This window comes from Eleutherodactylus coqui, chromosome 7 (assembly GCF_035609145.1).
Source record: "Eleutherodactylus coqui strain aEleCoq1 chromosome 7, aEleCoq1.hap1, whole genome shotgun sequence".
Taxonomy (NCBI): Eukaryota; Metazoa; Chordata; class Amphibia; order Anura; family Eleutherodactylidae; genus Eleutherodactylus; species Eleutherodactylus coqui.
Genome location: NC_089843.1, coordinates 53,592,322 through 53,607,122, shown reverse-complemented (window position 1 = coordinate 53,607,122; position 14,801 = coordinate 53,592,322). Strand labels below are relative to the sequence as shown.

General features: G+C 49.4%; 1 protein-coding gene across 1 annotated transcript; it reads left to right on the top strand.

Moving 5' to 3' along the window:
• Positions 1-1,644: 1,644 nt before the first annotated feature.
• On the top strand, positions 1,645-13,659 carry TMEM129 (transmembrane protein 129, E3 ubiquitin ligase). The gene is made up of 4 exons (XM_066573018.1): positions 1,645-1,893; positions 4,976-5,450; positions 7,210-7,369; positions 9,294-13,659. Exons 1-4 carry the CDS (start codon positions 1,689-1,691, stop codon positions 9,540-9,542), a joined length of 1,089 nt encoding a protein of 362 aa, XP_066429115.1. The 5' UTR covers positions 1,645-1,688; the 3' UTR covers positions 9,543-13,659.
• Positions 13,660-14,801: the final 1,142 nt, after the last annotated feature.

The window sequence follows — 14,801 nt, the reverse complement described above, 5'->3', positions numbered from 1 at the left end:
CTAGTTGCAATGAAAGGGGCTGGGCTAAGTTATGGATCTTAGCTCCGCCTCCATCCTACCCCCTCCCATTGCAACTAGTGGCGAGGAGCGGAGAGGGGGCGGGAGCTCAGAGCACTGCTCCCGGCCCGCCTCCTCCCCCTGCAGAGAGGGACACCGTATATCGGCCGGGCGTGAAAACCCGGCCGATATACGGTCGTCTGAATGCGCCCTTAAGCTTTGTAATGATTGGCTGCGTTTAGGGTGTTGGTTCACTGTGATTGGATACTATACTTTGCTTTGTTCTGTTTTGCGCTATTGGGGCTCTTTCACACGGGCGTTGCGACTTCCATCCGCCCGCATTACGGCCCGAAAATCTCATGAACGAGAGAAAGCTGCAACCAAGTCGCAGCTAAATCTCCCATTTTCTCGCTCATTCACACGGCCGGGCTGTGGCGTATATATATATATGCACAGCCCAGAATTCTGTCAGCTGGGTGGAGAGACTTTAGCGCTGCTAAGCTCTTTCCCTCCCTTTGCCGGCTGGTTGTGGCAATAGAAGCTCCCATAGAAGCCTATGGGAGCTGCCATCAAAGGGAGGGGGAGGGACTTTAGCAACGTGAGCCACTGCTAAACTCCCTCCACCTTTCCTTTTCTGACGGCTCTCATAGGAGTCTATGGGATCTGGCTACATATTCCAGTAAATGGATAGGATGAGCCTATTTTTTGCAGCCGCACGTACAAGTGTCCGGCACGCTCGTGTGAAAGAGGTCTCAATGAGATTAGTAATGGGCTAGGTGTAGCAGGAAGATCACAGTGGAGACGCCACACTGATGATCATTGTTAATTAATTTGGCCACAGGAGAGAAGAGAACTCCGATCCCGGTAGCTTTATTGCCGATTCTAAATTTAAAGTACTCCAACAGGGTAGAATGGAGTACGAGGATGAGCGCTGACGCCCCATTCACTCCAAGAGGACTGCTGGAGATAGATTCAAGGACTTGGCCTGTCTCTATGCTCAGCTGCCACTCCATTCATACAGGGGAACCCCCGTTCTTTTGGATGATGGGAATCCCAGTCATCAGATACTTCTCCCCTCTCCTGTTACTGGGGAGCAACTTTAGTCTTCGCACATGCCCTTCACTACGGTGCAGTTATCAAGAGGTTCTCCCAGACGCATTGCTGATGGAAGCAGTTCTTGTCTTTTGGATTTATACGCACCTATGGGTGCAGTATTACAGTCTGTATGGGGTCGTCCTCCATCACCACATCACTGCTCAGTCCTACGAGGCTGTAATGCTGATCGTATAATTCATCATACGGTATCCTAGGAAACAAATTACTATCACGGAACCTTCTACATTATTTATTAATGTTTGGCAATGTTCACACCTGCATGATGGTGCTGTTTACAAGAGATGCATTGTCATATAAGGGGGTCTGCAGCCTGTGATGACAGAATATATATATATATAGGACATGATCTGAGCTGTGACATCCCACCTTTGGGGTCACTGCAGGTATACACAGGTGATCCCTCCACTACAGGAGCCGCACACATCATACGTAGCTATAGCCCATCAGTTCCCCTGGAGTTTACAAACTTGTAGTCACGTGTTCTGCTCTGAGCGCCTACAGACTACATCTCCCGGCATGCCCCGCCGCCCGCCGGTTGGCCGGAAGTGTGCGGGCTCCACGCTCTCCCCGCTGTGATGGAGAGTCCGGCGGTGACGTTTACTCTGGCGTACGTGGTGTTCTCCGTCTGCTTCGTCTTCACCCCTAATGAGTTCCACTCGGCCGGCATTACCGTGCAGAACCTGCTGTCCGGCTGGCTGGGGAGTGAGGACGTGGCGTTCACCCAGTACCATGTCCGGAGGACCACAGCCACCCTGCTGGTGCACAGCCTGCTGCCCCTGGGTGAGAGCGCCCCCTGCTGCTACTGTACTCCCTCTGTCACCACCTGGAATGCCTGTCTAGCTGTCGCTATACTACCTGTATCCCTGTCACTTCCTGTCCGGCTGTCACTATACTACCTGTATCCCTGTCACTTCCTGTCCGGCTGTCACTATACTACCTGTATCCCTGTCACTTCCTGTCCGACTGTCACTATACTACCTGTATCCCTGTCACTCTCGTCCGGCTGTCACTATACTACCTGTATCCCTGTCACTTCCTGACCGGCTGTCACTATACTACCTGTATCCCTGTCACTTCCTGTCCGGCTGTCACTATACTGCCTGTATCCCTGTCACTTCCTGTCCGGCTGTCACTATACTGCCTGTATCCCTGTCACTTCCTGACCGTCTGTCACTATACTGCCTGTATCCCTGTCACTTCCTGACCGTCTGTCACTATACTACCTGTATCCCTGTCACTTCCTGTCCGGCTGTCACTATACTACCTGTATCCCTGTCGCTTCCTGTCCGGCTGTCACTATACTACCTGTATCCCTGTCGCTTCCTGTCCGGCTGTCACTATACTACCTGTATCCCTGTCGCTTCCTGTCCGGCTGTCACTATACTACCTGTATCCCTGTCGCTTCCTGTCCGGCTGTCACTATACTACCTGTATCCCTGTCGCTTCCTGTCCGGCTGTCACTATACTACCTGTATCCCTGTCACTTCCTGTCCGGCTGTCACTATACTACCTGTATCCCCTGTCACTTCCTGACCGGCTGTCACTATACTACCTGTATCCCCTGTCACTTCCTGACCGGCTGTCACTATACTACCTGTATCCCCTGTCACTTCCTGACCGGCTGTCACTATACTACCTGTATCCCCTGTCACTTCCTGTCCGGCTCTCACTATACTACCTGTATCCCCTGTCACTTCCTGTCTAGCTGTCGCTATACTACCTGTATCCCTGTCACTCTCGTCCGGCTGTCACTATACTACCTGTATCCCTGTCGCTTCCTGACCGGCTGTCACTATACTACCCGTATCCCTGTCACTTCCTGTCCGGCTGTCACTATACTACCCGTATCCCTGTCACTTCCTGTCCGGCTGTCACTATACTACCCGTATCCCTGTCACTTCCTGACCGTCTGTCACTATACTACCTGTATCCCAGTCACTTCCTGACCGTCTGTCACTATACTACCCGTATCCCTGTCACTTCCTGTCCGGCTGTCACTATACTACCCGTATCCCTGTCACTTCCTGTCCGGCTGTCACTATACTACCCGTATCCCTGTCACTTCCTGTCCGGCTGTCACTATACTACCCGTATCCCTGTCACTTCCTGACCGTCTGTCACTATACTACCCGTATCCCTGTCACTTCCTGACCGTCTGTCACTATACTACCCGTATCCCTGTCACTTCCTGTCCGGCTGTCACTATACTACCTGTATCCCTGTCACTTCCTGTCCGTCTGTCACTATACTACCTGTATCCCTGTCACTTCCTGTCCGTCTGTCACTATACTACCTGTATCCCTGTCACTTCCTGTCCGGCTGTCACTATACTACCTGTATCCCCTGTCGCTTCCTGACCGGCTGTCACTATACTACCTGTATCCCTGTCACTATACTACCTGTATCCCTGTCACTATACTACCTGTATCCCTGTCACTTCCTGTCCGGCTGTCACTATACTACCTGTATCCCTGTCACTATACTACCTGTATCCCCTGTCGCTTCCTGACCGGCTGTCACTATACTACCTGTATCCCTGTCACTATACTACCTGTATCCCTGTCACTTCCTGTCCGGCTGTCACTATACTACCTGTATCCCCTGTCGCTTCCTGACCGTCTGTCACTATACTACCTGTATCCCTGTCACTATACTACCTGTATCCCTGTCACTTCCTGACCGTCTGTCACTATACTACCTGTATCCCTGTCACTTCCTGTCCGGCTGTCACTATACTACCTGTATCCTCTGTCGCTTCCTGCCCGGCTGTCACCATACTACCTGTATCGCCTGTCGCTCCCTGTCCGGCTGTCACCATACTACCTGTATCGCCTGTCGCTCCCTGTCCGGCTGTCACCATACTACCTGTATCGCCTGTCGCTCCCTGTCCGGCTGTCACCATACTACCTGTATCGCCTGTCGCTTCCTGTCCGGCTGTCGCCATACTACCTGTATCCCCTGTCGCTTTCTGTCCGGCTGTCGCTATACTACCTGTATCCCCTGTCGCTTTCTGTCCGGCTGTCGCTATACTACCTGTATCCCCTGTCGCTTCCTGTCCGGCTGTCGCTATACTACCTGTATCCCCTGTCGCTTCCTGTCTGGCTGTCGCTATACTACCTGTATCCCCTGTCGCTTCCTGTCCGGCTGTCGCTATACTACCTGTATCCCCTGTCGCTTCCTGTCCGGCTGTCGCTATACTACCTGTATCCCCTGTCGCTTCCTGTCCAGCTGTCGCTATATTACCTGTATCCTCTGTCGCTTCCTGTCCGGCTGTCGCTATACTACCTGTATCCCCTGTCGCTTCCTGTCCGGCTGTCGCTATACTACCTGTATCCCCTGTCGCTTCCTGTCCGGCTGTCGCTATACTACCTGTATCCCCTGTCGCTTCCTGTCCGGCTGTCGCTATACTACCTGTATCCCCTGTCGCTTCCTGTCCGGCTGTCGCTATACTACCTGTATCCCCTGTCGCTTCCTGTCCGGCTGTCGCTATACTACCTGGATCCCCTGTCGCTTCCTGTCCGGCTGTCGCTATACTACCTGGATCCCCTGTCGCTTCCTGTCCGGCTGTCGCTATACTACCTGGATCCCCTGTCGCTTCCTGTTGTAGTATAGCTGGACAGGAAGCAATGGGGGGGGGGGGGGGGGTACAGGAAGCTGAGATAAGAGGTGCTGTTTGACTTGTCTGTTAACTAGTGAGTTGGCATCTGTGACTGAAGGCTTTTTTTCCTAGTGGCCTCATTATATATAAAGTGCCAGAAGCATGAGGCCCCCAACAAGCTGTTGCGCAGATGTGTGACCCCGGGGTATAACCGCAGTGTTTGGGCTGTCCTGGTCTGTAACGCTTGTCTCTTCGTCCCTGCAGGTTATTACATAGGAATGTGCTTCGCTGCTCCAGAAAAACAGCTGTACTACTTCTACGCGGTGAGCGACGGCTGGAGGATCTTCGCCTTGTTTGCGGTCATCCTTCCGACCGCCGCTGGCTTCCTTGCCCTCTACTGGTCTCGGAAGAGGTGGACCAATCACCCGCTGGCGAGGGCGCTGGCTCATCACGCCCTGCCGCACTCTGATTGGAGGATCGTGGTCTTCTCCATAAACAATGAGTTTCGAAGAATTGATAAATTTGCAACTGGGGTGCCCGGGGCGCGGGTTATTGTCACCGACACGTGGGTGATGAAGGTCACCACCTACAAGGTGTACGTGGCGCAGCAGCAGGACATTCATCTGACCGTAACCGAGTCCACTCAGCATGAGCTGTCGCCGGACTCCAACGCCCCTGTGCAGTTCATTACCATACGGGTGGCAAGCATTAACCCCAACGTCAGGCCTTTTGACATCAGGTACTTTTTTTCTGTTTTTGCAGGGTTGGGGTCTTTTTGGACGTCCATTAAGCAATTCTCAAAATGATGGACTATAGCGCTTGGAGACTGAAGGCCCATTTACACGGAGCGATGATCACTCATACGACAGTCTGAGTGACAGCTTTGAGCGATCATTTTGCATAAACTATTAAGTAGCTACTCAGCTACTTAATAGCAATTTAGTGTGTGAATGAAGCCTTAGCTGAAAGCAGTTAATAACCCGAGGGCTCTTATCTGCTTTCAGTCCCTTTGTTCTCCAGCGGGAAGCAATGCTATCAGCACTCCCTGTGGAGAACTGCTGATAAGGCTGAAGGACGATTTTTAGGCTGGCCTGAATTTAACGATCAGCTAGCAGTGCACAATGGGCGCACGTTTAGACGCAACGATGATCACTCAAATAATCGCCTTTTAGCTATTTTTTTGAGCGATCATCGCTCTGAGTAAACGGGCCTTTACGCTGACAATAAGGCCACTTTTTGATGAGCATATTTGCCATTGTATTGCGGTAGTGTCCCGGCCGCAGGTCTACTGGCCCAGAATAGTATATAATGCTGTAGAGCCGGCAAACTGCTCTGTAATACAGGCACAGAAATACGCGATACTAGCAAGACGTGAATTTTTTTTCCCCTTGTCTCACAATATCGCAGGCTACAAACGAAGCGAATGTGAAGGAACCTATTGGAAATCAGTGGGCTTCACATACACGCACTTTGTCGCATCGTGAGAAAATCGCGCAATTTTGTCGCTTGTGTGAAACAGACCTAAAATTCCTTTTAGTGTGTAAAGAAACTTGTCCGCCTTCAGTATCTGGCGACCAAATGAGTGTTCAGCAGGTATTTCTCCCGACTCCCCATACACACAAATACTCCGTTATGTGTTTTACATAGGGACAGTGGAGGAATCCGCAGCCAGGAAGCTCTTGTGGTGGCTTATCTCTAGCGGGGACAGAGGTGATGACATTCAGCGTGGCCGATCCTTCTCTCCTCTTACATCTGTCAGAGACTCCCATATACATCCAAGAGTCATCCGGTCCTGCTGAAATCAGCGGGTTCGGACGACTGTTGTCTAATATGTATGTGGGCCTTTACAGTTTGCCGTAAACTCCTGAGCTCCCTCTAGTGGTGACAAAATCCTGGCATTTACCTCTACATCTATATAGAGGTTTTGAAGTTCTGTTTCAGAACTCTGAGCACATCGGGATGTTCTAAGAAATTGTCCTAAAAACAGTAAAACTAGCACAAAGTTGTAAAGAACTTCTCTGATGTTGTCATCTTCATGTACCCTAGTAGGACCCCCCCCCATATGTATAGATCAGGTATAAAAGTATACCACAGCAGTGTAGCCCAGTTCAAGAAGCTAATGAAGACTTGATATCCGCATATTCCTCATGTCTATAAGGACCTCTCATGTACGGCTTGTACCCCTGATACACTGGAGCAAAGTTTTCAGTTGCTTCTCGGATTGTACTATGGTGCCCTGGTGAACTTTTTCATGTCCCCTCCGAGGTCCCTGACAATCCATAGGGCTTTGGGAATGGGGGGGGGGGGGGGGGGGTCTTCTATCTGTAACGTTATGTAGACAGGTTCATGTAAACAAGCGGAATAAACAAGATATTCAAGTATCGCTGATAATAAAAGACAATGATATACGGGGCCGGACGAGCGCATTGTGCCATTGATGAGGATAGGGACTTTTAATTTTGCTCTTTAATTGATCTTAATGGTTGATCTGTTTGCAGATTGAACTCGGCAGAATATGGAGAGCTGAAGGAGAAGCTTCACGCACCCATCCGAAACGCGGCCAACGTCGTCATACATCAGACCTTAGGCGACATGTTCTTGGATACGTTCCGCACTCTGGTGGAAGCCAACAATGTCTACGAGCCGCAGAGCAATCTGGTAAACCCTGTGGGGAGGGGCTGTCATCCACTTCCAGAATAAAGGGCCAAATGGGGGACCTGTGTGACATAGATCTGTATACTGTACACCTTGCGCTATCACTTAAAGGGGTTTTCCCGCTAAAGGTATTTATGCCATAGGCACAGGGTGATAAATGTCTATGGGACAGAGGGAGATAGATGCACTTCCCATAGGAGTAAACGGAGGGTTGTCACACGTGTACCACTGCTGTATTCACATGGCGCATTCAGGGTGTTTGGGTTTTCGGGATTGCTGGAAGTCCTAGCAGTCGGACCCCCAGTAATCAGCCATTTATGACCTAGGTGTTAAGTGGGAAAACCCCTTTTAAGGTCTGTTAGGATCCCCTTCCCCTGCCAACAATTGCTAAGCGTAGGTAGAGGATATGAAGAGAGCGTTATGCTGTAGCCCCCAAATCTCCACTTCTATGCTGTGAGTGCAGTACGTTAAAGCGACCGTCCGGTCCTGGACAAACAAAGATGGCCGCTGTGCATGCGCTTGCTGCGGACGTGCGGTGCACGCAGTGTCTTAGTGTTAAGGGAGCTGGAGACGTCGATCACTAGTGACTGGGTGAGGTTTCAGCTGAAGGAGAGGAAAAAGAGCCAGAACATTCTTAGAATGCGAACTGCTCATCAGACTGACTGCTCTCTATTAGACAGCCTCGGCAGCACTGTGAAGAGCACTTGCAGGTATGGATAGTTTTCCTCACACCTACCTGTGCTTAGGGTTTCTCTTAAAGCGTACCTGCCGTTTCAGGTGAATTTTCAGAATAAGCTGTTGTGTGTACGTGCGTAATAACGTATTTCTGGCCATTATGACTTGCGTCCTACGTTTATCACCTTCTGCAGGCTTCATCTCTAATTCTCAGTCTTCCCTGAGCCGGTCGGTGTAGACTAGCTGTCGTGATGTAACCCGTTGCACACATAGACAGAAATAGCGGTGACATTATACAGTAGTACTGAGCAGTGTGGCTGTGAATGCAGCACTGGAGTTTGAGGAAAAACTTCCAGCAGCAGTGTATTTATGCCATTCTCTTAGGCCACTTTCACACGGCCGAGAAAATCAAGCACGACTTGTGTGTTGTGAGACTCACGAATATGAACCCCAGTCTTTCGAACAGTCCTATACCTGAGCAGCATGCTCTATCTCTGTCCGTTCCTGGGAACGCATCGCTCATTGTTTTCAATGGGGCAGGAAAACGCATTGCGAGGGCAGCTTGGCGGAAAGCAGATGGACTCCATTATAGTCAGTGGGGTTCATCCAGCGCTGTTAGGCTGCGGAGATTCCTCTTTTCTGCTACCCAAACGGAGCAGCAAACTGGAATCCCCAGCGCAGAGGGGAAACCCCCCTTTATTGGCCGCCATTATTAGTAATTTCACTTGTAATAACATCCACATTGTAACAGAACTGAGGATGAAAAAAGCTCTGTGGCGGGGAAGGCACTTGCATAATAATTTGGTACACAGTGTATTCGGGGAGAGGCGGCGCCTTACATTGTTTTTACATCACTCCATATGTCCAATCATTGTGCCATAAGCCGTGGTGCCAGTGGGCTGCAACCTACCCTGTTTCCCTGAAAATAAGACATACCCTGAAAATAAGACATAGCATGATTTTCCAGAATTTTTAAGGATGCAAAATGATTTTTCAGGCTTTTTGAGGATGCTTCAAATATAAGCCCTACTCCAAAATTAAGCCCTGCTAACAGTTAATTTAAAAAGTCAATTTAAATAGTGTCCAGGCAGCTATACATGTAAAAAAGTGAAACCTTTTTTAACAAAAATTAATATAAGACACTGTCTTATTTTTGGGGAAACACGATATAAGTGAGTGCCTCAGGAAACTTGATAGAAAACGGTAAGTCGAGTGGTCTTGCCACGCTCAGTCCTCTTACTTTTCGTTGCAGGAACTAGAGCCTTGTATTGGCTGCATGCAGACCAACGCCAACGTCAAGCTGGTGAAGTACTGCAACGAGCCCAACGAAGGAGAGTGTCAGCAATGCTACTGCCGGCCCATGTGGTGCCTAACCTGCATGGGCAAGTGGTTCGCAAGCCGCCAGGACCAGCAGCATCCAGAGACCTGGCTGTCCAGCAAGGTGCCTTGCCCCACCTGCCGAGCTAAATTCTGTATAGTGGACGTGTGCCATATACGCTGAAGCCGCCTTTAGACTGTTTATATGGTTTTGATATCCTGAGGTTTTTCTATAATCCAGTATTTTACTATGTTCCTGGACATCTAACACGGGGGGGCCCGAGGGGCCACATAGGTCGCTCGGTAGTTGAGCCAATCTTGCATTTCATGTGGGTAGATGCAGCGAGTGTAATGCAATGGTTTTCCCCGAACTCCAAGAAAGGCAAATTGGAAAAGTTGAGATGGTCGTCATTCAGTCGAATTGAAGTGTAACCGGCTCTACCATCCGCTCGCTACGAGTAGGTTACACTACTCTCCAGTTCTGGGGTGAAAGTATATCATTTTTGTGTGTTTTTTTTTTTTTTTTTTTGTTTTTTCATTTTAAGTTTGGCGCACCATTATTTTAGCTTACCTCATTGGTTGTCTTTATGATTCCCTGATCTGACTGTCTGCTGAATGCAGGCATGTGTTAGAGGCTACCCACGGAGAAAACGCCTTTTTAAATCGAATCTGTAGTAAAAAAAACATTTAAAAAAAGCTATATTTGTTGCATCCGAACCCCTGCTGCTCCCTTATTGCCCGTGCCAGTCCCCTGCCGCTTTCTACATCTGACTTATGCCCTATTTACACAGGCAGACTATCGGGCAAAGTATGCCTAGCTGCACGTCCCAGTGATGCTCGCCCCTGCGCTGTTACACAGGAGCGAGTATCGCTGGCATGGAGGTGGGGCGGGCTGGGTGAGCCGTTCTACCCCCGTCCCTCTTCATTTACTGTAAGTGAATGAACCAGTGCTGGTTACTCTGAATGGCGCATCATTCAGTTTTCTGCATACAGAAACCAAAGAACAGTCACCGCCGGCGTCTTCACACAAAATACCCGCGGGAGCGCAGAAATCTGAATAACAATCGTCCCATGTAAATGGTCCCTATCGGTCATACCATATCAAAGCCATCAAATGACTGTGTGCTCGAGGGCCCTCATAGGGCGCCTGCACACGAGCGGAAATTCTGCGGCGGGATTTTCCGTGGGATTTCCACTGCTGGAAGCCTGCGTAGGCTTGCGTTAACAAACGCAATCCTATGCAGACGGCCGCGGTTTGGCCGCACGAAATCCGGCGTGGCAAATAAACCGCGGCATGCTCTGTTAGCCCCGCACAGAAACGTCACTCACCCGGCTTCGGTCTGCGCATGCGCCAGCTGCCTGGCAAATCAAACAGCCGCGGGTGAGTACGCATGGTCCCTGCAGGCTCTCGGGTCAGGTCCCGTGGCGAGAATTCCCACCCGTCTGCAGGCGGCCTTAGGGATGAATAAGTGTTAAAAAAAAAATCATGTAAATGAAAAAAAAAGCACTTTTCCACTAAAAACAAAAGCAAGAATTGCATATTTTGATTACTCTGCCTCCAAAAATAATCTATTACACGCACTCCAACATGGTGGTAGTGAAAATGTGACGTCATTCCACAAAACACAAGCTCTCGGTCTTCCCGTCCCTACAGAGGTCGGAGGCCAACCCCCATGTGTGCGGTCATGATGGACTCCGAATTACCAGTAGGACATTAATACTAGATTGTGCCAAAGCTATAAAATGCTAAAACCCCTTTTAAACTTGGTGTTGCAAGTAATGGGTTAATAGTAAGAATAGAGTTCACATGGCACTTTTACCGCACCCCAACCAGCCTATTGGAAAAAAAAGTTTTGTTTTTTTTTAAATTTGTACCTTTGACAAAAAACACAATAAAAAATGGTACCAATAAAAATATTATCTCATCCTGCAAAATTCAGGCCCGCAGAGCTCCGTAGACGAGTACAGTTATGGCCCCGTGAGTATAGCTGTGCGCAAAAGTAGTCAAACCTGACCTGCAATATTCTGCACAGAACCCACGCCTCTATGAACTCTATTCTTTTTAATGGAGTCCTAAATGTGCGCGGGGCTTTTTTCCCCTCCGTGGGAAGCACTTGCTGATCCTCCCACGAGAAACAAGCGCAGGACGGGCGGAATTTCACTCGCGTCCGTGGGTAGAACGCACACTGACAAGCGATGTCTGGTCAGGTTTCTGGGCCTAATATCGCGTTCACCCGTCTGAACGTAGCCTAATTGCGGCTTGTTTTTTTGCTTTTGCGCTGCCTCGCTCCCACAGACCTAAGTAGGGTTTGCTTCTGCATGGGGGCTGCAGTAGATGTTTTTCACGTTTTCCGCATTACAGATGGCGGCCTCTAAACTTTCTCTCTCTGAGTTACATGGTTTGTAATTTGGAAAAACTCACAAAAAATAGGAATGTGCCAAAAATACATCTTTTTAAAATACATAAAACATTAAAAAAAAGCATTATAAACGCTCTGTTTTTAAGCACGCATTTTCATGCAGCTTTAACGGCTCGTTCCCACAGGAGTATGAACAATTGCGCACACTTCAGCGCAGTGTATGCGTGCTATGAATAAGGCGCTTCTGTGCAGGTGATTGTGCATTTACTGTACGTTTCTGCGCACGCAGGGCCCGGGACGCATCCGTGTACTGATTTAAAGGCTATTTAGCCTGATGAAGTCCAGATGTGTTGTTCTTCCTGCGGCTTTGCGCTGTAAAGCGTATCGCACCCCCTTCTGCGCACCCCTTTCAGACTTCTCCGGGGTGCACAAAACAGAACATGTTCTAATTTTTTTGCACATGAGAAAAGGCAGTGTGAGTGAAGGCAGTGAAATCATTGGGTTCTGTTCTCTGTGCTTCGTGTACGCAGAAGTTGGGTGTGCAAAAATGCGTGCGAATACGCCTGTGTGAAGGAGCCGTAATGCCAACACCACCTCCACCCTACCAGGCCTCATTTATCAAATAGGCATCATTGCCCGTACAACCAATCAGAGCTCAGCTTTCATTTCTTAGGCCCAATGTCCGCGGGCGGATTTGATTTGCAAAATCTGTGCAGGTGATCCGCAGTTCAAGCCGCCCATAGAGGAGCCGGGGGCGTCCGCACTTCATGTAACACCTGCGACTTCATTTTCAATGATTTGCGGATGCCACGTGCGGACAATAAGTCGCAGTGTGCGCCATTTTACCGCAGATCTGGCTCCATTCATCTCTATGGGAGCTGAGGATCTGCAAATACATTTGCGGATTCACTATGGATTCGAATGTTGAAATCCGTTATGGCGGTGGGGTTGGGGATTCTTTTCAGTGTGGATGATCTGCGGTGCATTCGCCTGGGAAAAGAAGGCAATCCGCAATCTCCTGTAAGCAATCAAAAATCCTTTTAGTCACGTGCGGTGAATCTGCTGTGACTATCCACGTGAAAAATCCACCCGTGCCCGCCGCCATGAGGCCAAAAATATAGTTATACTGAAATGGCCAGACGCTGCGGGTCTCCCCTCCGTCGCGGCCGGATCTTTTTTTTCCTGCCTGGTGGATGTGCTCGCCATGCCGGCAGCGTGCCATGCCCTACCGCTGTGCACACTTAGTTTTTTTTTTTTTTTTAAATCTCATGGTCTCCCGTGTATCCGCGACACAGCACAAAAACTGCTGTGGCAGTGCCGCGGATACGGACGGCTTCCATTGACTTCAATGGGAGCCAAACGTGGGAGATCCGCAGGAAAATGGAGCATGCTGCGATTTCTTCCGGTACGGGCGACCCGCACACTAGGAAAAAAAATCCCATCCGCATGCATTTATTTGCCCTGCGGATGTTAATGCCTCCCCGTGGGCTTTTGGAGCTGCGCATTTTATAATTAAAATCTGTATGTGGACATTGGGCCTTTAACGGATCTAGAAGACTAAAAGCTGTGCCGTGATTGGTCGCTAGGTGAACAAAAGCAATTTTGATGAATGAGACGGCGTGACGCAGCCGCTTACCGCTTCCATAAATCTCTCCTGATGTGTGGAGTGTTTCGGGAAAGTCCCAGCATGAAGTGACACTGTGCAGCCCTGCTGGGACTTGCAGTTCCACAACAGTCTGAGCGTCGCCGGTAGCTGCAGCTCACAGACTCGCAGTATTTTTCATCCAATCTCATGGAGCAAATCGAAGTTGGGTTTCCTATAAGCGGAGAACTTCTGAGCTTGCGGTGCGACCGAGCGCTCAGCGGTAGAATATTGAATTACTGACGGTATTACTGCAGCTTTTATTACAGTATACACGTTTTAATAAAATGATTTCCGTATCTTGTGTCTGTTATTGGGCGCCGGCCAGGAGTTATTTGGGGTTTTCTTCTTGTAAATGGTACGGTAAGGGTCCGACTACCCGCCCCGGTTCCCCACCCATAAGTGCATCCGTATACACAGCTGTATCTGGTCCTGCCGTTAGGCTATGGATTCAAACATGGCGGAAAACTCTTTCCAGGGCAAGTCTGCATCACGATTGGCATGCATTACACGCAGCTCTGTTCGCGGCGGATTGTTACAGCATCGTATGTATGCCTGGTAAACCTCGTCCGACTCTGTGCCATGTTTGGTCAGGAGTTGCGCGCTTCCTTATTTAATGGTGTGCCCATTAACCCTTGAATCCCCACTCATTGTGTGTTTCATTCTTAAAAGAGTTGTAACAAGATTGTCTTTTATCACCTATGAGCAAAGGCCCTTTTACACGCAACGATAATCGCTCGAAATTCGTCACAAATGGCCAAATGTGAGCGCTAATCGTTACATGTAAGCGTGGGCATTGTGCGCTTTTCGTTTAATGATGGAAAACCCCGCACAGAATCCATCTTTGAAGCCAGTGATACGCCAAATGCCCACGGTCGCGTCGGATTCTGACTGCGAAGTCTCGTAGCGGAATCTGACCCAGTGCCCAGCCAGAGACACATACTCACCTGTCCAGATCCGCCACGAGTGTCTTGGCCGTCGTGCAGCGCATGATGCGCCGTTGATGACACGGATCTACGGTTATTTCGAAATTGGCATTTTGGAATTGCCGCCAGTCGGACGGCTTCCATTGACTGCATTTCTGGAACCAAATAGATCACGCTGCAGTTTTTTTGTTTGTTTTTTTTCCTGAGAGGGGAAAATCGCAGTTGATTTTTGCTCGTTGGCGTGGAAGAATCTTTTAACATAGCATGCTATGGACGGTCATTGCTGCAGAACGCGCGGCGGGCGTCTGGCAGCAAATTCCACAGCAAAAATCCGTCCGTGGGCATTGGGCCTTAAACTGAGCAAATGCCTTGATTTAAATGCACTTTGCTCAGTCTTTCAAAAGACTCCAAGATGGATTTGTTTACTTTGCGCACATAATGACATCATTAATTATGGAAGGCAAACACACCTGGAGAGAACAATGGAGGGAGCTCTGCTGGGCCCATAATCTCCT